Here is a 22,830-nt window from a genome sequence, read left to right as displayed (position 1 = left end):
CCCTTTATTTAAAAATGTCTCCCATCTTGGGACCTTTATTTAATAATGTACACCATCCTAACCCCTTTATTTACTAATGTATTCCATCCTGAACCTTTTAATGTAATGATTTGTCTTACCTGTCTGCACTCCCATGGCATTTTCTTACTGCTCTATATCAGGCGTGATGGGGTTGGCGCAAGGCAGAGATGTCATACGCCACAAGCGACAGGCATGCTGATGTCACACATGGCCCCTGTTCTTGTGATCAGTGTGGGACCCAGCAGTCAGACAACCACACTGTGGGTTGGTGATAAATGCTATTTATTGGATGATCCATTAATAACTATATACATAGGTAGCAGACTCCAGACACATGGACCATAGGGAAAAAAAACAAAATATAAAAAAACAAAGAAACCTAAAAAGACAAAGTCCAACTTAAGAAACAGCTCCACTTGGCCAACAACCAACATGCAAAAATCAGGCATCACCCATATCAGAATCCAAGTCATCCTCTCTGTGAAGAGGATACACAACAGCGCTCCCATCACTGCTTAACAGAATTTCTCCATTCATCATTCTTTGAAGGACGTCAAGACCTCCACATAGCTTCTTCACCTTTGGGATGGCAAACAGAGTTTCTAGTGGTACATGAATGGCATCTCCTTCCAGGAATGGAGGTTTGACTTTGTTCTCTTCATTTTCTATAGGCGTCTGGAAACTAGAAACCCACCTTGACACTCCACATGAATTGCTCTCATTGTCTGCCATATTCTCATTTTCCTCCTCTTTTTCAGGAAAGAGAGTACGTAAGAAGTTGTTTTTCAGACGATCTGCATGTGATAGGGCATTTCTCAGTACTACTTTACGCAGATATTTTTCGTCTTGAATACTTGGATATACCACATGAAGAACCTAGAGAAGAAAAAAGTTACATCTCTACTTGTACTCAGTCCTACATTATAACCGATCCAACATTTTCACCTCCAATAATATCTGGGATATCCCTTTTACTTAGTGGGACAGATGCCCAGAAAAGTGTTGTGTCTGCCTCACCTATTATTACTTACCTTTGTTATTGTATATAGTCTGTGATATTTAAAGGGAATCTGTCACCAGGTTTTTGCCACCTAATCTGAAAACCGCACAATGTAGAGATAGAGACCCTGATTCCAGCGGTGTATCACTTTATGGGTTGCTTGCTGTAGTTTTGATAAATCACAGTTTTATCTTCTGCAGATCTAGCAGTTCTCTGAATGTTGAGCTCTGTATAGCCCCACACCCACCACTAATTGACAGCTTTCGGTGGACACTGTGCACAGGAAGAAAGCTGCCAATCAGTACTGGAAAAAAGGTTATACAGAGCTCAAATTAGGTGAAAAAACCTGGTGAAAAACTCCCTTTAAAAGTGAAATAGCCATATTCATGCTGCCCGAGCTACAGGCAACATGAATCAAACACTGACTGCGAAATTGCAGCCATGAATGTTTTACTCTGAATCACTGCAAAATTAAAAACACAAAAATTGAGCTTGGTTTGAGTTGATGTACATGCAACATATAAATGCATGTTGACATTGGCCATAAAACATAAAACCTGCAAAAGACAAAGTGAGCAAAAACCCTGCTGTAACTAAATAAGTAAAAGCAAAAGTGCATCTAAATAATACAGAGGTTTTAGTAATACTGGTTTTGATCAAAAGTAGCATGAAAGCCATCCCACCACAACACGGTAACTCTGTTCGGGATAGTCCTACACTGTCTAATATTAAAAACCTTGCCTTGTGTCAAAGTTGACCTCAATGTGTGAACAAGGGCAGACAAAAGGACTGGGTCCCAAACAGTAGACACCAGTCTGGGGAAGCCTTATATACAATTTCCAGCTCAGGAGAGGGAGGCCACACCCCAGCTTGCACAGAATGCAAAAATACAGCAGGGTTTTTGCTCACTTTGTCTTTTGCAGGTTTTATGTTTTATGGCCAATGCAACATATGCTGCATGTGTATCAACTCAAACCAAGCTCAATTTGTGTGTTTTTTCTTTGTATTTTTGCTTTTACATATTGCTAGCGATATCGCTATGTGTAAAGGGGGCTTTAGTTACAGCAGGGTTTTTGCTCACTTTGTCTTTTGTAGGTTTTATACTGCAAAATTGCAGAGTAAACATACTTTGCAAAGCTATCCGGAGACCATGGCCCGATTCAAAATTTTTTGATTTATTGCAGTCACTTTTCTTTTTTTGTCTTGGAGTATGTGGTGACTTTTTTGCGCTAAATTCTTGAAAATAGCACACAATTTGATGCAAAATCCCAAAATGCTCTTATTTTTGTCTTTATCCACAATTTTTGCAACCTTTGAGCACTAAAAGATGCAAATCATTTAGAGGGAACCTGTAACCAAGAAAATACAGCCCAATCTGCAGGTCCCATGTTATAGAGCAGGGGGAGCGGAGTAGATTGATATTTAGCTTTGTGAGAAAAGATTCGTTATAACCCGTTTTTTCATCATTTAAACCTCTGTTCTTTCTGGGATTTTTGGTCTAAATAATTTTGACAATTAGTGGATCACATATGATCTTTTGCATAAAAAGTATATAGCACAAGCCGAAAAAAAAGAGACATATTACCTGGGTAGGCGTCCGCCACACATGTGCAGTCTAGTGACTCGCTGGACCTCCGAACCCCAACGCGCGTTTACCCATGTCATATACAGGTAATATGTATATGACATGGGATGCTATCCCTGTTTATAGCAAGAAAGTTCTGAGGACATAATAGTGGCAGTTGGTGGTACAGTGGTTCCTATTTGGATGAAACTTTGCCATTACTTTGGTAGAGGATCTTTTTTGGCATGTGCATGTGTGTTGTGCAGGTATAATATAGTGGATACATGTCTGTTTTTTTGCGGTTAGGGTTTTATATTTTTTATGCTAAAGATCATCTGTGATCCACTAATTGTCATCCCCTGGTTATTCATACGTTCTGCTTCAGCTGACCTCTGTGTTTTGGTTTGAGGCACTAATTTTTATTATTTGTAGTGTTTGTATGTATTTTAGCTGTCTAAATTAAAAATTTATTGGTTTTAATAATATTTTGAAAACACTTCTTGGTCGAAATTTGTTTTAATGACTATTAGATCGGTATGTTTATTTCAGTGTTGCCTATTCTCCATGTGAGGGAAAAACGGCATGGGTAGTATGTTTCTACATTAAAAAAAAGTATAATTTTTTTTCTGTTGCTAAATGTGATACAGCCTGCTGTATCCCACGTTGTCATGTTGTGGCGGTGATATGAACCTGTCTGCAGACCTAACGCACATTAAAAAAATAGAATATTTTCTATTGCTGAATGAGATGCAGCCCGCCGTATCCCACATTGCCATGTTGTGGCACTTTTATGAACCTGTCTGCAGACCTAACGCGCATTCAAAAAGTTCTCATTTTTTCTGTTGCTGAATTTGATATAGCCTGCCGTATCCCACATCGTCATTTTGTGGCGGTGATATGAAGCTGTCTGCAGACCTCAAGCACATTAAAATATTTATTTTTTTCTGTTGATAAATGTGATACAGACTGCTATATCCAACCTTTTAATTTAGTGGCATTGAAATTGTTCTGTGCGCAGCGCTGTTGCACATTAAAATTTATTTTTTTTATTTTTTTTACAAATGTGATACAGCAGCCAAGATTTGAGTTTGAAATAGTATTGAGCCTATCTTCTAGATTATGTGCTTCTTTGGCATCCAATTTCTCACGGCATCTTTTATACCTAGCTTGAGACACGCATCTGTTACACCACTAAATCTTATACAGGCCTTATGGACAGGTACAAAAAAATCTTCTGTTGCTAATGTCATACAGAAGGGGACATGACACTTTTAAATTGTTTGGAGCATCCACTCAATATTATACAGGCCTTATCGACAGGCCCCCAAAAATTCTTCTGTTACTAACGTCATACAGTAGGGGAGATCTCAGTTTTAAATTGTTTGGAGCACATCTTTTTTGTCATACAGGCCTCATCCACACAGAATTTTTTTTTACTGTGATTAACTCAACTCAGCACGCCATATTTCACCTTCTCATTTAGTGCCACTGAAATTCAGCTGTGCAGAAGTGATGCAGAGTAAAAAAATCTAATTTTTAGTTACTAATACTGTGTTCAAGGTCTAAATGGGGTAAGTGGTGAAATTGAAGCCACGTTATTGGTGTCTGCCACTAATTTTTGGAAATGTGTACACTCTTGGTTGGGTGTCCATTTGTTGGGTTGGCTATAGTGGAAGATGAATGGGTCTATATTATACTTTTTCTACTCTCTTGAAATTGATACCACTTTGTTGGTGTCTGCCACTAATTGTTTGAAATGTGAACAATCCTGGTTGGGTGTCCATCTGCTGGGTTGGCTGTAGTGGAAGATTTGTTGTTCCCTATTATATTATTTCTACTGTGGTAAAATTGATGTCACTTTGTTAGTGTCTGCCAATACATTTTTGGAAATGTGAAGACTCCTGGTTGAGTCTCCTTCATGTGTGTTGCCTGTAGCAGTAGGCCTCCGAGACCAGCAGTCCTTCATTTTCATTGAGTCAACTACTCGTGTTACTATTCTTACATTTTTCTGACAATAGTAATCTACGAAACTGATATTTGTGCCATCTGAGTGTGGCTGAACATCAATTTCAATTTTTATCACTTAACCTACTTTTCGGACTATAAGACGCAGTTTTTTCCCACATTTTTTGGGGGAAAACGGGGGGTGTTTTATAGTTGGAATGTATGGTACTTACACTTAGCGTGGTGGCAGTAGGAGTCGGGCAATTCTTCCGGTGGGGGGGCTCTGGGCTTTCAGAAAATGTCGCCGGAGCCCCCCACACCATCGAGCACCGCTGATCCTGCCGCCCCAGCCACACCAGGCTAGGATGGGAGAGAGATCATCGTCCTGCAGCATCGGACCACCGCAAGAATCACCCGACTCCTGCTGCTACCAGTGCTGCCGATCCCCTTCGGGTAAGCTGAATTCAGGACTGTAAGATGGACCCCCTTTTGACGCATTAATTTTTTTCCCCCATTTTCCTTCTGAAAATTTGGGTTGTGTCTTATGGTCTGGTGCATCTTATAGTCAGAAAAATATGGTATATAATGCCAATAATTCAACAATCGCTTTACAGACATTTACAGACATTACTGCCACTGTCACCAATAGGATTCACAATCGAAATTTACTATCTGTATGTCTTTGGAATGTGGGTAGAAAAATAAATACTGGGAGGAAACCCTTGCATACACATTTAGAACATACAAACTCTTTGCAGATGTTGTCCTTGGTGGAGTTGAAACACAGGACTCCAGCGATGCAAGGCTGCTAATGTTTTTGCTTGACGACTCAACGTTTCTGGGGTTGGAAGCCTATCACTGTGATGCAAACTGTGTGCGTCACTGCTGTCCTGGGGAAAACCAATGTTAAGATTGTCTTCAAGCATATTTTGATACTGCAGAATGGGCACATCTCTTTTTCAGGGGGAAAGGCAACTGGCAAAATGTACTTTTGTATTATGGATAGAATACACTGGCACCCAGAAGTCAGCAGTATTTCGTATCATAACTCTACGTGTAACAATCATGTTGCAGATTGTGCTGCAAGAAGGCGCACATGGGTCAGTCTCTTTCATTTGGCCAACTCCACAGTGGGTTGGTGGCGGGATAACACTCAAGCTTTCTTCCTCCATCCCCTTGTGGCAATCAAGGACAACAGAGAGGGAATCATTATCCTCTTCATCTCCTAACTGGTGTGTGTCCATCACCTCTTCCTTCTCGTCCTTTTCAAGGACCTTCTCCATTTGTTCCTCCTCTATTTGTTCCTCCCATGACAACCGCCTGTGAGACAACAGACCTGAACTTAGAGATATTGTTAGCCCTAAAGGCATCCTCCTCTGCTTCCTTGTCCTCCCCTTGGACAGCCACCACCTCCTCACCCAGACTATTTAAAGTGTGGTCCAGCATTTAGATGACAGTAATAGTGATGCTATCGTCACCGCTAACCATCTTAGCAGCCATTTCGAAAACATGCAGAAGGGTGCAGAGGTCCTTCATCTGTGTCCATTATGCAAGTGTGAATTGCACCACGTCCGTACTGCAATGTGCCAGGCTATGCAAAATGTCATACTGAACCAGGTCTCGGTGCTACCGCCACAGTCGCTGCAACATGTGCAGAGTTTAATTCCAAGATATCACCACTTCACATATCAATCGGTTAACCGATAGTCCAAAAGATCTCTATACCAACTTAAGTGGAATGGTGAAAGTGAACACACGACGACAGTTTTTTTTACAGCAGCGCATCCATGCTGGGACAGTGGTGTAGGAATTGCTGTACCATCAGGGTGAGGATGCGAGCCATGCAAGGCACGTGTGTAAGGTTGGCCAGGTGAAGGGCCGCCACCAGGTTTGCACCGTTAGCGCACACGAACTTCCCTGGCTCCAGGTTGAGTGTAGGCAGTGTAATGATTCGCTCTGGTAGGTAATGGCAGGGCTGCAGTAACGAAGCAACACACAGGCTTAAAGTCCAATTTCAGTGGTTTAATGTCACGTTGCAAACAGCAGATTAACAGAAAGTAAGAAAAACATAAATATACTCCAGTTTGGAGAACCACTGGTCCCAGACTCACTCCTTGCACAGGACGGGTTTAATTAAGCGGCTGCCATGTCTGCGGCGTCCGACAGGTGCCATTCACTGGGTTGTTGAGAGTCTTGCTGCTATAGTCCTGCAGCACGGGGATCCTGTATACAAGTTCAGGCTAAGTCCAGCCAAGCTCCTGTAACTTCCAGACACACTCACCATGTGCCAAACACCAACCTTCATTACATAGCCCATAACCCCTCCTACAAGTGAGGTAAACATCACATGGGCTGATCATGTGACCATGACATCATCGCAGGTCCTGTCTTTAGGGAAAAACCCGGCCAAGCATTAACCTGCTGGGAGAAATGTATCTCCCATCCAGTAAAACACCCTTTACTGTACCACATACCTCCCTCCTATGTTCAACACTAAGGGGGTGGACACAAGACATACAGTGAACTCTGGACAGGGCATCTGCATTCCCCTGTAGCCTGCCTGCCTGATGTTCTACTGAAAATTTAAAATTTTGCAGGGACAGGAACCACCTGGTGACTCGGGCATTCATCTCCTTAGCTTGACTCATCCACGTAAGAGGGGAATGATCTGTCACCAACCGAAATGTTCTCCCCAGCAAATAGTAGCGCAATGACTCCAGTGCCCACTTGATGGCACTCTCTCTCCACAATACTGTACCTGGTTTCAGCTGGGGTAAGCTTCCGGCTTAGGAAACTAACGGGATGCTCTTCCCCGTTAACCTCCTGAAACAGCACGGCCCCGAGCCCTATCTCAGAAGTATCCATCTGCACAACGAACTCTTTTTTGAAATTAGGAGTGATCAGGACTGGTGTACCACACAGTACCCCTTTTAACTTTGTAAAGGCCTCCTCTAACTGATCATTCCAGTGGACCATCACAGATTTCCTCCCTTTTAAGCAGTCTGTTAAAGGCGCGGACAGGGTTGCAAATTTGGGAATGAACCGCCTGAAATATCCCACCAAAACTAAAAATGCTGTAAAAGAGAAATAGCACAATAATGCATTATTCGGTTTGCAGATAACAATTGCAAGTAATACACTCACCAAATGGAGTTTTGTAACAGGCAATGGAGGATTCGCTGCTGCAGAACCACAGATCCACGAGGGACCAACATAGAAGATTCAGAACAGGAAAAATGTGGTCAGACAATCCGCGCTGCGAATCACTAAAAACTTGGATTTCTACGCGTTTCAGAGTCTCACAGAACTCCTTCCTCAGGAAAAAAAATCAGGTTTTTTCCTGAGGAAGGAGTTCTGTGAGACTCTGAAACGCGTAGAATAAAGACCACTGTATTAATAATCCGAGTTTTTAGTGATTTGCAGCGCGGATTGTCTGACCACATTTTTCCTGTTCTGAACCAAACCTAAAAAGGCTTTTACCTGCTTTGTTGTGAGGGGACGGGGCCAGTTCTGAATTGCCTCCACTTTGTTTACTTGAGGCTTGAGCACTCCTCTCCCAATGACGTAACCCAAGTACCGAGCTTGGTCCAACCCTATGGAACACTTCTTTGTGTTGGCAGTTAGCCCTGCTTGTCGCAGAGAGTCTATCACTGCCTGTACTTTTGCTAAGTGACTTTCCCAGTCGGTGCTGTACACAATAATATTGTATAGATAGGCTGAGGTATAGCGGCAATGGGGACAGAGAACAATATCCATTAATCGCTGGAACGTTGCTGGTGTGCCATGCAACACCCAAAGGGCAACACCTTATACTGGAACAGCCCCTCGGGTGTTACAAAAGCCGTTTTTTCCTTCGCCGCCTCTGTTAGGGGTACCGGCCAATAACCTTTTGTGAGGTCCAGAGTTGTAAAATACCGTACCTGCCCGAATTGCTCTATCAACTCTTCAACCCGGGGCATACGGTAGGCGTCAAACTTTGAAATGTCATTAAGTTTTCTAAAATCATTACAGAATCTTAGAGACCCATCAGGCTTGGGTATTAGGACTATTGGGCTGGCCCACTCACTTTGAGACTCTTCTATGACCCCTAACTGTAGCATAGTTTTTACCTCTTCCAAGATGGCTTGTTGCCGTGCCTCAGGCACCCGAAATGGCTTTAGTCGGACTTTGGCCTGTGGCTCCGTGACAATGTCATGTTGGATTAGGGAGGTGCGTCCGGGGAGCTCCGAAAAAACATCTGTATTTTGGCTAATTAACTCCCGGACCTCCTGAACCTGTCTAGGAGACAAAGTGTCTGCAATTTTGACTGCGGGTTGGGCTTCTCCTGCCTCGCCTCGAGGTGATGGAGCCTTCTCCATCTGAAACGCAGGCAGCGGACTATCCCCACCAAGGTTTTCTCTATCTTTCCATGGTTTAAGCAAATTAACATGGTAAACCTGTTCTGGCTTTCTCCGTCCTGGCTGGTGTACCTTGTAGTCTACTGGCCCCACCTTTTCCATGATCTCGTAGGGTCCCTGCCACCTTGCAAGAAAATTACTATCTAAGGTAGGCACAAGTACCAACACCCGATCCCCAGGGCTAAAGGTTCTTACTCGAGCCCCCTGGTTATAGACCCGACTCTGTGACTGTTGTGCTGCCTCCATATGTTCCTGGACTAAGGGTAGGACTGTCTCCATTCATTCTTGCATTTTTGCAACATGTTCAATCACACTTTTGTAGGGGGTAGGTTGGTTCTCCAAGGCCTCTTTGGCTATATCGAGTAAGCCCCGTGGATGTCTGCCGTACAATAGTTCAAAGGGCGAGAACCCCGAAGATGCCTGAGGCACCTCCCGCACTGCAAACAACAAATATGGCAATAAGAGATCCCAGTCCTTCCCATCTTTGGAAACTGCCTTTTTTAACATGTTCTTCAGCGTCTTATTGATTCTTTCTACCAGACCATCTGTTTGGGGATGATAGACCGATGTGCGCAACTGTTGAACATTTAGCAAACGGCAGAGTTCTTTCATCATTTTTTACATAAAGGGGGGTTCCCTGGTCTGTTAAAATTTCTTGAGGAATTCCCACCCGCAAAAACATGCCCATGAGTTCCTTTGCTATAAGCTTAGCTGATGTGTGGTGCACAGGAATGGCCTCAGGATATCGGGTAGCATAATCTAGAACTACCAAGATGTGTTGGTGTCCCCTTGCCGACTTATTGAGAAGCCCGACCAGATCCATTGCCACTCTCTCAAAGGGTACCTCTATGATTGGTAAAGGCACCAAGGGACTCCGAAAGTGAGGCTGGGGACTGGTTACCTGGCACACTGGACAGGAATTACAGTACCGTTTAACTTCTTCATGGACCCCTAGCCAGTAGAACCGCTGCAGAATTCGGTCTAGGGTTTTCTTTTGGCCCAAATGCCCCCCAAAGTACTGTACATGTGCATGCGCTAAGTCCATTACCAGCCTACGATATGCCTGAGGTACCAGTAACTGTTTTACCATTTCCCTACATATTTTCTCCACTCGGTACAACAAATCTTGGTTCAGCTCAAAGCGTGGCAACACTGTAGCTGCCCCACGTTGTTGGGGTTCCCCATTAACAAACAGTACATTTTCTCTGGCCTGGGCCAAAGTAGGGTCTCGGAGTTGCGCCATACCAAAATTGTCACCTGCTACATTCAAGTCTGACAACTCGGGTCCCGGCGGCAAGTCTTCCACCTTTCCAGCCAATACTTCTATGGAAGAATTCTTCTCCTCCTCCACAGAAGGGAAGGTTACCCCTACCGCCAGCACTTCTTCCTCCGGGCCACCAGGTTCACGCCCTACTTCTGGGGAATGTAACCTCTGGTGCCTGCAGTTGCTCCATGGGTGGGACAACAGATGGCCACAGCACAGAAAATAAAGGAAAGTCTCTTCCAATTATCACTTCATAAAGTAGATTAGTTACAACCCCCACCTCGTGGCACTGCCATCCCGCTGGCGTGTTTATCACCACTAGCACGGTGGGATAGTCTTTTAAGTCCCCATGTATACAAAACACCCCTATTTTCCGACCCGTATACTCGCTGCTTTGTATCCAGCTGGCTCATACCAGGGTTACAAGACTCCCTGAGTCCAATAGGGCCACAGCCGGGGTGCCTTCCACTTCAACCCGACACAAATGTTCCATATTAGAACCTTTCGGGGTGCCCATTGCACACATTGGTCCGGCATAGTGAGACTGGTGGTACCCAAAGTTTGTGTCAATGGGCTCAGCCAGGTGGGGGCAATCAGCTCTTATATGACCTGGTTCCTGGCACCGCCAGCAGATTATGGGGCTCCTTACTTCCCCAGATAAGTCCTGAGCGGCCTTCCTGGGCTCCGCTCGCCGAACCAGGGGTGAAGACTTGGGGAACCTTCCTGTTATATTCCGGGGAGTCCCTCCCTGTAGCTCTTTGGTAGCCCCATACCTTTCTATGAGGTCTGTGAAGATCTAGAGTTGTGGGTGTTAGTAATCACCTAGGCAGGTTAACGATGCAACAAGTTTTATTTGTATCCATACAAGCATTTCAGTAAGTCCAGGTAGATGACCCCAATGTAATGCCCCAGTCCACGGGATCAGCAACAAGTCAGTAAAAATAGTCCATGGGATAATTCCTAGGGGAATATAGATCTCACGACCGAAGCCCGAGAAAACTTAGTTCCAAGTTCGATAGTCCATTCATGGGTTCCAGGAGCGGCCTTAACTCTGCTCCTTTCGCTTCAGATCCTCAGACACAACTGCACTCCCCCATCAAGTCTCTCAACTCTACTCCCAACCCCCTAACCAATGTACATTGAATTCACAGAGAGTGAAGTCTCCAGCCAGTCTGGAGTGGTGTGAACCCAAGAGGCCCCCCTGCCGAGAGAAAGAAAGGCACATATTCCCCCACCAAATAAGGTCATTGCATGTAAATACAACATAAATTGAGGTAACTAGTCATCTGTGCTGGGAAAGTATTTCAGTTCCTCACAAGGTCTATCATCTGCATGGCTTTAGTAGGGGATGCCTGTCCGACCCATATCTGGAGGGAGGAGGGCAAAATCCCTCCAAAACTTATCAGTCACTATGCGGTCCAGCATGGCCATGGGGGACAACACCTCAGGCTGCAACCACTTTCATAACAGGTGCATCAGGTCGTAATACTGGGACTGAGCCAGCTTGGAGGGGGTAAACTCCCACTGGTGTACCCGCTGGGCCCGAACTAACACATTTACCCCAAGACGTGCCAGTATCTCACCCTTGACGAACGTGTAGTCCGCCCTTTGCTCCGTGGGTAGGTCCTGATACGCTTTCAAAGGTCCTGGGGCCAGAAACGGAGCGATGATTTCTGCCCACTGGTCCCGGTGTAGCTTCTCTCTCTCAGCGACTCCTTCGAACATCTCCAGGTACGTTTCCACATCGTCCGACTTCTCCATTTTGGGAACCGCTGTACGAACCGCTTTCCAGACATCAGGGATTCCCCGGTTAGTTCCTTTTGTCTGCGCTGTCGTGATATGCTGTATCAACAGCTAATTGGTTTCCTGCTGCTGCATAGCCTGCTGTGGCATGGCCTCCTGCTGCTGCATGGCCTACTGCTGCATAGCCTGCTGCTATGTAGCCTGCTGCTGCATAGCCTGCTGCTGCTGTCGCATGGCCTCTATGAGCATTTTTACAGTGGCCTCCATTTCTGGAAAGTTCCCCGCCTGGGTCTGTGCCAGATATTTCACCCAGGACATAGGCTGGGGTACAAATCAAAAATAAGAAAAACAGCCTGGCCTCACTGCATTTGCCCGCATTCTCCACCAATTGTAGGGATTCGCTCAGGTAGGTAATGGCAGGGCTGCAGTAACGAGGCAACACACAGGCTTAAAGTCCAATTTTAGTGGTTTAATGTCATGTTGCAAACAGCAGATTAACAGAAAGTAAGGAAAAACACAAATATACCCCAGTTTGAAGAACCACTGGTCCCAGACTCAACCCCTTGCACGGGACGGGCTTAACTTAGCGGCTGCCAGGTCTGCGGCGTCCGCTAGGTGCTATTCCCAGGGTTGTTGAGAGTCTTGCTGCTATAGTCCTGCAGCACGGGGATCCTGTATACAAGTTCAGGCTAAGTCCAGCCAAGCTCCTGTAACTTCCAGACACACTCACCATGTGCCAAACACCAACCTCCATTACATAGCCCATAACCCCTCCTACAAGTGAGGTAAACATCACATGGGCTGATCACGTGACCATGACATCATCGCAGGTCCTGTCTTTAGGGAAAAAGCCGGCCAAACATTAACCTGCTGGGAGAAATGTATCTCCCATCCAGTAAAACACCCTTTACTGTACCACAGCAACTATTGCGCAACCTCGGTATGGATAGCTGTCCACAACTGTTGATCTGTATGACTGCGATCTCCAAGACATATTAATTTAAACAGTACCTGATTGCAGTGAGCAGTGGTTGCGCAGTACAGAGGTGGGGGTGATTCCCTCTGCAGTGTTGTAATGTTTGTTTCATTAAGGCAGAGGTAGAAGGCACAGGTGGAGGTCTTAAAGGAAGTGGAGGAGGCAGAAGCACTGGAGGAAGTATTAAATACAGAGGTTTGTTCCACAAGCCCTGAGGATTCCAAAACTTGGTGTCTAGTGAAACCTTGCTGTCTAGTGCTTTAAAGGGAACCTGTCACCAGTTGTTGACCCTATGAACAAATGCCACCACCTTTAACTCCTCCTGTGCTGCATTCCACAAACGTGTCTGTCAGCTCCTGACTCCCTCTGTATGTCCCCAAAAATACCATTTGATATGCTCCCACGCTGTATGTAAATAAGAGTGGTCCGGTCCGATGGGCGTTTTTGCTGCAGCGTATGTCCCTCCTCTCTGCTCCTAATCGCTTCCTCCTGCTTTGATTGATATGTGGAATGTAGCACAGGAGCAGTTAAAGGTGGTGGCATTTGCTCATAGGCTCAAAAACTGGTGACAGGTTCCCTTTAACTCTCCAACCCCTGTTGTGTAGTAATGTTCTGGTGTGTATTTGTTTAGTCCTGCAATCATAGCTGTTTAGTAGTTTAGTTCTCCAACCACTGTTGTCTAATAGTTTAGTCATTCATCTTATGGTGTGTAGTGGTTTATTTTTCCATCCCCAAGCGCCCTGCACGCCTTGGGGATTGCAAAACTTGTGGAGCCGCTCTTCCCCAACTGCCCCTACAGCCAACAGAGTCACCCAGTGCCCAGTCATCTAGCTGTAATTCCCCTGTCCAAGCTTGCTCGTTCAGGTGTCATTGTTGAAATGCACCCTGGCAGACACAGAATTTTTCAGGGAACAGGTGATGTTGTCTGCGACTTGTTGCTGTAGCGCAGGCATATCTTTCTTACAGAAGTAATGGTGACTGGGCAACTGGTATTGGGGGGACTGCGACGGCCATCAGCTTTCGGAAACCATCTGTATCCATAAGGTGTAAAGGCTGCATTTCCGTGGCCAACAGATTGGAGTGTCCATGCATTAATCACAGAGATCACAGGCCATGAATCATACAGAAACAAGCACTGTAATCTTAGTAGCAAATAGCTCTCAGCTGGCCCCTATCATCCAGACAATGACACGACTGGGCCACAAATCATCCAAGGAGGCCGCAGGCTGCTCACAATAATTAGTTCTCAGAAAAGTACTAGTGAGCGTACGGCTTGTCCACGTCCAGATTACAACACATGGAATATGAGTGTATCCCGCTGTACGATCACTGCTAACTCCATGACAACCCTACACTCCTAGCTGCCAACAACAATCTTGTTTAACCCAATAAATAAATGCAGGCAGATTGGACGCCATTCCTCTTTTGAGGTTCACACCATCAGGGTGTTCCATCCCCTCTCCCTCAGAGTAGCAGTCATATACCAGCCCCCAGGCTCACCCACCTTCCTTGACCACTTTTATGTGTTGCGGCCACACTTCATGTCTTCAGACATGACAACCCTTATCCAGGGAGACTTCAACAGCTCCACCTCCCCAACTGCAACCCAGCTTCTCTCTCTAGCCAATTCTAGTGGCCTCTCAAATCTTTCAAGCTCTGAGACACACAAAGACAGTAACACCCCTGATCTGGAATTTGTCCGGTTCAGTTTAATCTCCTACCTAGATGACTCACCTCTTACCTTTTATGCCCCATGAAACTAGGAGTATAACCACAGCTTAGACATTTTTAGGTGTCCCCTAAAAACACATGTTTAGGGCAGCCTATCACGCTCCCTAATCAAAGTCCTATATATATATATATATATATATATATATATATATATATATATATATATATATATATGGAAAACAAAAGCAGCACCAAAATAGTAGTGGTGTGAACTGTTTTATAGCTTAGTGGCGTGGCGACGTTTCGGATATGGCAATATTTTTTTTTCCTATTATCTAAGGACATAAAGCGTGCACTGCTCTAAGGTATTTTGTGCTGTTCCTATTTTTTACACACACACACATATATATATATATATATATATATACACACACATACACAGTGCCTTGCAAAAGTATTCAGCCCCCTGGAACTTTTCAACCTTTTCCCTCATATCATGCTTCAAACATAAAGATACCAAATGTAAATTTTTGGTGAAGAATCAACAACAAGTGGGACACAATTGTGAAGTTGAACAAAATTTATTGGTTATTTTAAATTTTTGTGGAAATACAAAAACTGAAAAGTGGGCCGTGTAATTTTATTCGGCTCCTTTACTTTCAGTACAAGAAACTCACTCCAGAAGTCCGTTGTGGATCTCTGAATGATCCAATGTTGTACTAAATGACTGATGATAAATATAATCCACCTAAGTGTAATCAAGTCTCCGTATAAATGCACCTGCTCTGTGATAGTCTCAGGGTTCTGTTTGAAGCACAGAGAGCATCATGAAGACCAAGGAACACAACAGGCAGGTCCGTGATACTGTTGTGGAGAAGTTTAAAGCCGGATTTGGATACAAAATGATTTCCAAAATTTAAACATCCCAAGGAGCACTGTGCAGCAATCAAATTCAAATGGAAAGAGTATCATACCACTGCAAATCTACCAATACCTGGACGTCCCTCTAAACTTTCATCTCAAACAAGAAGACTGATCAGAGATGCAGCCAAGAGGCCCATGATCACTCTGGATGAACTGCAGAGATCTGCAGCTGAGGTGGGACAGTCTGTCCTTAGAACAACAATCAGTCGTACACTGCACAAATCTGGTCTTTATGGAAGAGTGGCAAGAAGAAAGTCATTTCTCAAAGATATCCATAAAAAGTGTTGTTTGGAGTTTGCAACAAGCCTCCTGAGAGACACACCAAACATGTGGAAGAAGGTGCTCTGGTCAGATGAAACCAAAATCAAACTTTTTGGCAACAATGACAAACAATATGTTTGGCGTAAAGGCAACATAGCTCATCACCCTGAACATAACATCCCCACTGTCAAACATGGTGGTGGCAGCATCATGGTTTGGGGCTGCTTTTCTTCAGCAGGGACAGGGAAGATGGTTAAAATTGATGGGAAGATGGATGGAGCCAAATACAGGACCATTCTTGAAGAAAACCCATTGGAGTCTGCAAAAGACCTGAGACTGGGACGGAGATTTGTCTTCCAACAAGACAATGATCCCAAACATGAAGCAAAATCTACAATGGAATGGTTCACAAATAAACATATCCAGGTGTTAGAATGGCCAAGTCAAAGACCAGACCTGAATCCAATTGAGAATCTGTGGAAAGAGCTGAAAACTGCTGTTCACAAATGATCTCCATCAAACCTCACTGAGCTCGAGCTGTTTGCCAAGGAAGAATGGGCAAGAATTTCAGTCTCTCTAAGTACAAAACTGAGAGACATACCCCAAGCGACTTGCAGCTTTAATCGCAGCAAAAGGTGGCGCAACAAAGTATTAAGTTAAAGGGGCCGAATAATATTGCACGCCCCACTTTTCAGTTTTTGTATTTCCACAAAAATTTAAAATAACCAATACATTTCGTTCAACTTCACGATTGTGTCCCACTTGTTGTTGATTCTTCACCAAAAATTTACATTTGGTATCTTTATGTTTGAAGCATGATATGTGGGAAAAAGATGAAAAGTTCCAGGGGGCCGAATACTTTTGCAAGGCACTGTATATATATATATATATATATATATATATATATAGCTTCTTCTCTACTTCTCTGAACATAATTCACCATAAAATTCAATCGTGCCCAAAAGGCTCATGCAGCCTTTATCTACCTCCCATTTCCTCAAGATGGTGGTACCATCATTGTAAATAAGCACCTGAAATTGGTGTCACCCTCACCTCATTGTAGATTGTAAGCTCTGAGGAGCAGGGCCGTCATTATTTTTGCTTTAATTGTTTATCTTAAACTTGGTACCTTTTGACTGTTTTATATGAACTGCTGACTTGTCAAGCTATGTGTAATGTGCTTGTGATATATAAATAATGTTTATTATTATTAGTAGATTGAAGATGGTGAAATTCAAACTGTTAACTAACTCTGCCATGTGTAGGAGTGAAGAATCCTTTAAGTGAGAACAATTGCACAAACGAGGGTTTGCTGCTGTGCCGACACAGGGTGGAGCAGGGTGAACATGACAAGCTGCTGGACTGTGAGAGAGGTGCAGGCAGGGATGTGACGGTGAATTGAGAAAGATGGGGTGTGCTTGGTACGTAAGATCAGGCAAAAAAAAGAAGGCATGTCCAATTCTGTATCAGCTGACGGGATTTCAATCACCCGAACAGTAAGTGGTAAACAACTGGAGATTCTTCGGCTGGAGACCTATGTGACAATACTTGCCACGGTGAGGGAGGAGGAAGAATCAGAAGATGCAGTTGATGGGATGGACAGTGGTTGGCGAGACCCACTATTCTGCATTTTAGCACAATGATATTCCCATATTAATGCATGTTGATTACGCATGTGGCAGGTCATGCATAGAGTACTAAAATTATTTCATTTTTTTTACTCTACTAGGTTATTTTTAAAAAAAGATGACAGATAACATGATTTTTTGCTTATCTGAAAAAAAGACCCAAGCTAGGCAACTGCAGAACCGCGAACGCTGCTGTGTACTGCCAGAGTTGGGCCTCAGGATGCACTGGTTGTCATGGTTGCATAACTGTGTCTACATAACCTCCTTATCTACTTCCTCCTCCTCTGCTGAGCTACTCAGCTCCATGCCTCTCGGTTTACACCAAGTGTGATCAACTACCTCATCGTCATCCTCCCTGTTCTCCCATTCCTCACCCTGAGAGTCACCCTCCTCTTCTTGCCTTGACAGCACAGTACAGTCCGCGGGTGCCTCAAATATCTTAGTCTTGTCACAAATGGATAACGTTCACCCAACGGGGTTAACGCCTGTTAAAGATGGTTTGGTTTATGCTCAGACAAAACTTCATCCGGCCATAGATCTCAGACAGAAAAAATTTGGCTATCGGTGCAGATGTTTTCTTCCTCTTGACTCTGTGAATCTTTAGAGTACACTTTCCATGCCCATGGCATACAATGTGTGAAGAGATCTGCAAACTCAGTCATCTATGGTTCCCAAAGGTCATTTGGATGCCTGGAGAGTTGTGATGTGGGGGAAAAAATGTTAATTGGGGTGCCACCACAGAGGACTGTACTGTATGTGATGTTAAGGTAGAGAAAGAGGAGCAGAGGCTACTTGATGCAGCGCTTGCCATCTACTGGAGCACATGTTCTTTCTGGCCCTCATATACAAAGCGTACCGTTGTACGGCTGCCAAAGAAAGGGAGCGGAGTTTCCCGTCCAGTAACAGAAGTTGTAAAAATGCAAATTCTGACTGCAACAAAACAAACCGACTTCTCATCCCTCATATCATATCTGTCTCACAACCTTAAACAGCTATTCAGTACTTTCAATTCTTTCCTGCATCCACAAGTTCTCCCTCCCTCTCCTCTCATCTCAGCTGAATACTTTGCCTCCACCACCTGTCAACTTGACACAATAACGTCCCACTCATTCCAAAGTTTACCACAGTCTTCATCATAAGCATAACCCTCCTCTTCAATGTGTCACTAAAAACTGGTGTCTTCCATTCTGACTGAAACATATCTTGATCACACCCAACCTCAAAAAGCTCCCCCTTGACCCATCCTCTGTGTCTTCCTATCGTCCCATATCATTTCTCCCATATGCCACCAAACTTGTGGAACATGCACATTTTGAACTGTCCTCCCATCTCTCCTCTTACTCCCAATTTGACTGTGTACAATCTGACTTCAGACAGTAGCATTCCACTGAAACTGCCCTGACTAAAATCACCAATGACCTACTAACCGCCAAATGAAAACGACATGTTTGTCCTCCTCCTTCTCTTAGACCTGGCATCTGTCTTTAATACAAAAAGGGTGGGGGAACAAGAGGCGCAATAGTGCCCTATCACTAGTGACACTACGATGTGAGTGGTGTAATGCAGTTCCACTCACCTATTCCAGTTGTGTGACCCACAACTGGCTTGAAGACATAACACAGTATCAGCTGCTGCAGGACCTCCACCGACCACTCCAATGTGGAAAAACTACCAGAGAATATGGAAAGCAAGGTGTACCACAGTCCGCGCTGCTGAGTCCACAAAATCACCTGGGATGCAAGATGTTGTAACAAAGTACTTCTTTATTCCTTCCTACGTGTTTCGGCGCCCTTCCTGGCACCTTCCTCAGGGATATCAATGAGTAAGAGAGAAAAAAAGGCGCTCGTGGGGCAGGAACTGCAAGTGGGCTGGATGTGGCGACAAAATTTAGTAGCCAGCACCCTCTGCAGAAACAAAAAAAAAATCCAGAAAAATGGAGACCACAACCTAAAAAGGCGAAAGTTATGGGAACTTCAAGCTTTAAATCATTCAGGGTTAATTCTCCTGTTTTGGGGTGAACCTTTATCCAAGGAAGATGGCGGAGGGGGTGGAATATACCAGTCCTCAAACACTTTCCCAAGATGCGCAGTAGAGAAGCAGACCCGAGTGTTACCATTTTTACTGACAATGAGCTTGATAGGGAATCCCCAACGATATATAATGCCTTTATCACGTAGAATCTTTGTAAAAGAGGTGAATTCTCTCCTCCTCGCAAGCGTGCCAGCTGAGAGGTCTGGGAATACCGAAAGGCGAGCAAATCTGTCTGGCAGGGAAGGTTTCTTCTTTAAACCGAGCAGGAAGGCCTCCTTTGTTTTATAGAAGTGAATGCGGGCAATAGTATCTCTGGGATTCGAAGGGTTAAGTCCTCGAGGCTTAGGGATTCTGTGAATCCGGTCCACTAAGATATCTCTCCCTTATGCTTCAGGCACAACAGCTTGAATAAAGTCCTGTAACAGGGGGAGCAAATCTTTATCATGTATTTCTTCTGGTATTCCTCTTATTCTAACATTGCTTCTCCTGGATCTGTCCTCCAGGTCCAGCATTTTAGATGTTAACTTGCGGACTTCAGCTTTAAGCTCCTCATGCTCATCTATCAGTGCATTGTGGGACCCTGTTAACTCCTCCATTTTGTTCTCTAAATGATCTGTGCGGTTCCCTATAGCTCCTACTTCCCCCTTCAGCTCTGCCAACATGCTCTTTATATCATTTTGCATAGACTTCCTGAAAGCTGCAAAGAGGGATTTCATCTCCTCCTTTGTGACAGGCTGGTTGTCAGGGCTTGCCAAATCCACAGTGCCCGCAGTCTCCATGGAGCCTTCTCTGCTTGAGGCAGAGGAAGTAGCAGAACGTGCTGATCCTGCAGACTTTGCAGCATGAGGGGAGGCAGCAGCCATCTTACAACTCCTCTCCAGCCTGGAGCCTCTGGCAAAGAAGTCAGATACCTTTCTGGGGGAGCTCCGGAGCCCGGTTTTGGACCGCCTCATCTGATCCCAGGGTGACACTAAGTGCCTGGAGATTCACCGCTGAAGGAACTGCCGGTAAGATGTGTGAGCCGCTTCACCGCCTGAAGTCGTCAGAGCTCCTGGATTATGTGACCAGCACCATGCTCTGCTAGGCCACGTCCCCAAGTCCCCTATAATAATGACTTTTCCTTGAGTCGCAGCTTCATCTATTTGCTTTATGAGGATATTCTCTGTTGCTTCCATTATTTTTGGAGACTTATAGCAAACCCCTATCAGTAATTTATTATTTTTCCCCCCTCCCCTTATCTCTACCCACAGGGACTCTACATTTTCATTAGATTCCTATATATTATCACAAAGGATGGGTTTTAAGGATGATTTTACATATAAACACACGCCTCCCCCTCGTTTATTTGTACGGTCATTTCTGAACAGACTATAGCCCTGTAAATTAACCGCCCAGTCATGGCTCTTGTCCAGTCATGTCTCAGATATCCCCACCATGTCATAATTATGTTCCAACAACATTAACTCCAATTCCTCCATTTTGTTGGCGAGGCTTCTGGCATTAGTACACATGCACTTTATGTATCTCTCTGCACCTCTATTCTTTCTTAAATTATTAACTGTTCTAATCCCACCCCCCCATGCCACCCCCACCCCCAATTTCATTATTTGTGCCTAGGTCTCTATCTGCACTGTCTTCCCCTCCTATAAAAGGAATACCCTCCCCCCCATCCCTAGTTTAAACACTCCTCCAACCTTCTAGCCATTTTCTCCCCCAGCACAGCTGCAGCCCGTCCCTAGTGTAGAACCTGTAGCCAACTGAGAAGTCGGCCCAGTTCTGCAGGAACCCAAACCCCTCCTTCCTACACCAATTCCTGAGCCACTTATTAACCTCCCTAATCTCCCGTTGCCTCTCTGGCGTGGCACGTGGTACAGGAAGTATTTCCGAAAATACCACTTTGGAGGTCCTTGCTTTAAGCTTACAGCCTAATTCCTTGAAATCATCTTTAAGGACCTTCCACCTACCTCTAACTTTGTCATTTGTGCCAATGTGCACCATGACCGCTGCATCCTCATCAGCCCCTCCCAGTAATCTGTCAACCCAATCAGCGATGTGTCGGACTCGAGCTCCAGGTAGGCAGCACACCGTTCGACGATCCCTGTCTTTATGACAGATTGCCCTATCTGTTCCCCTAATAATTGAGTCTCCCACTACCAGAACCTGTCTGGCCTGCCCTGCTCTCCTATTTTCCCCCTTACTGGAGCAGGCACTCCTCCGGCTTTCAGAGGACATGCCTTGCTGCAGCAGTGCTACTCCTGCACTAACACTCCCCTCATCTGCCAACTTAGCAAACTTATTGGGGTGTGCCAGATCAGGACTAGCCTCCCTGGTGCTCTTCCCTCTACCCCGCCTTCTAACTGTCACCCAGCTAGCTGCTTCATTGTCCTGCAGCTCCAACCTAGCATCCCCCCCTCATCTATCCCATTGAGTGTCTGCTCAGTGAGCAGAAGACTCCTTTCCATATTGTCTATGGATCTCAGTGTTGCCAGCTGCACATTTAGATCCAGTATCTGGGCTTCCAAATGCACAACGTGCTCACATCTCGCACAGCAGTATGCACCCTCGACCGGCTGTTCAAGGATTTCATACATGCGGCAAGACGTGCACTGGATGGCATTGGCAATAGTGGAGCACATCCTATACTAATTCTACTTTATTGCAATTGATGACACTTTGTCGGGGTCTGCCACTAATTTTTGTACATGTGTAGACTCCTGGTTAGGTCTCCTTCATGCGTGTTGCCTGTAGCAGTAAGCCTCTGTGACAGTCAGGCCCCTTCACTTCCTTGGACTCAACTACCCGTGTTACTATCCTTAAATTTTTCTGACAATGGTAGTCTAGAAAACTGATATTTATGCCCCCTGCGTGTGGTTCAATATGAAAGCAGGTAGAGGTGTTACATGTGGTATCAGGGCTCCCAGAAATGGGGCCCTACACCAATCCCTTACCCACCTCATCTTATTGTGACCTTCAATTGAAAGCTGTAAATGCTGTCCCAGACCCTGATAACTCATGCCTGGCTGATTGCTGCAGTAACATGCTAAAATCTGCACTGTGGGTGAATTGAGGCCACTTTCCTGGTGTCTGTACCTCATTTGATGTGTCTTGGCAGCATTTGGGGCCGTTATAAGGTGTTGTGCTTGCATTTGTTTTTGCCTCCCATTGATGTTAATGGCATTCGGCTATGTTCGGCGAATATTTGACGAATTAATAATCAAATATTGCAAATTCTGAACCAAACATTGAAATATTCGCACGTCTCTAAACCTGAGGTCTCACCTGACAGTTGGGGCCACTTGCCAATGGGAACTGACAAAAAGGATGAAGAGACACACATCTTCGAAATGGATGGTTAGTCCTACATTGAGGAAGAAGCGTGCATCTGCAATGATCTTTACTAACATAG

At 44.8% G+C, this 22,830-nt stretch overlaps 1 protein-coding gene across 2 annotated transcripts in view; it reads right to left on the bottom strand.

Annotated features, from left to right (window-relative positions):
• Nucleotides 1–286: 286 nt before the first annotated feature.
• Nucleotides 287–22,830, bottom strand: part of HENMT1 (HEN methyltransferase 1) — an 82,071-nt gene continuing 59,527 nt past the window's right edge. For both annotated transcript variants that reach the window (XM_073582867.1, XM_073582868.1), the window contains one exon: nt 287–897. In XM_073582867.1, the coding sequence (XP_073438968.1) occupies nt 463–897 (435 nt within the window). In that variant the 3' untranslated portion in view covers nt 287–462. The remainder of the gene's footprint in view (nt 898–22,830) is intronic.

This window comes from Dendrobates tinctorius, unplaced genomic scaffold, assembly GCF_039654945.1.
Source record: "Dendrobates tinctorius isolate UK_male_01 unplaced genomic scaffold, ASM3965494v1 ptg000074l, whole genome shotgun sequence".
Lineage (NCBI taxonomy): Eukaryota > Metazoa > Chordata > Amphibia > Anura > Dendrobatidae > Dendrobates > Dendrobates tinctorius.
The sequence above is the reverse complement of the archived record's forward strand: the minus strand, read 5'-3'. Positions and strand labels throughout refer to the sequence as shown.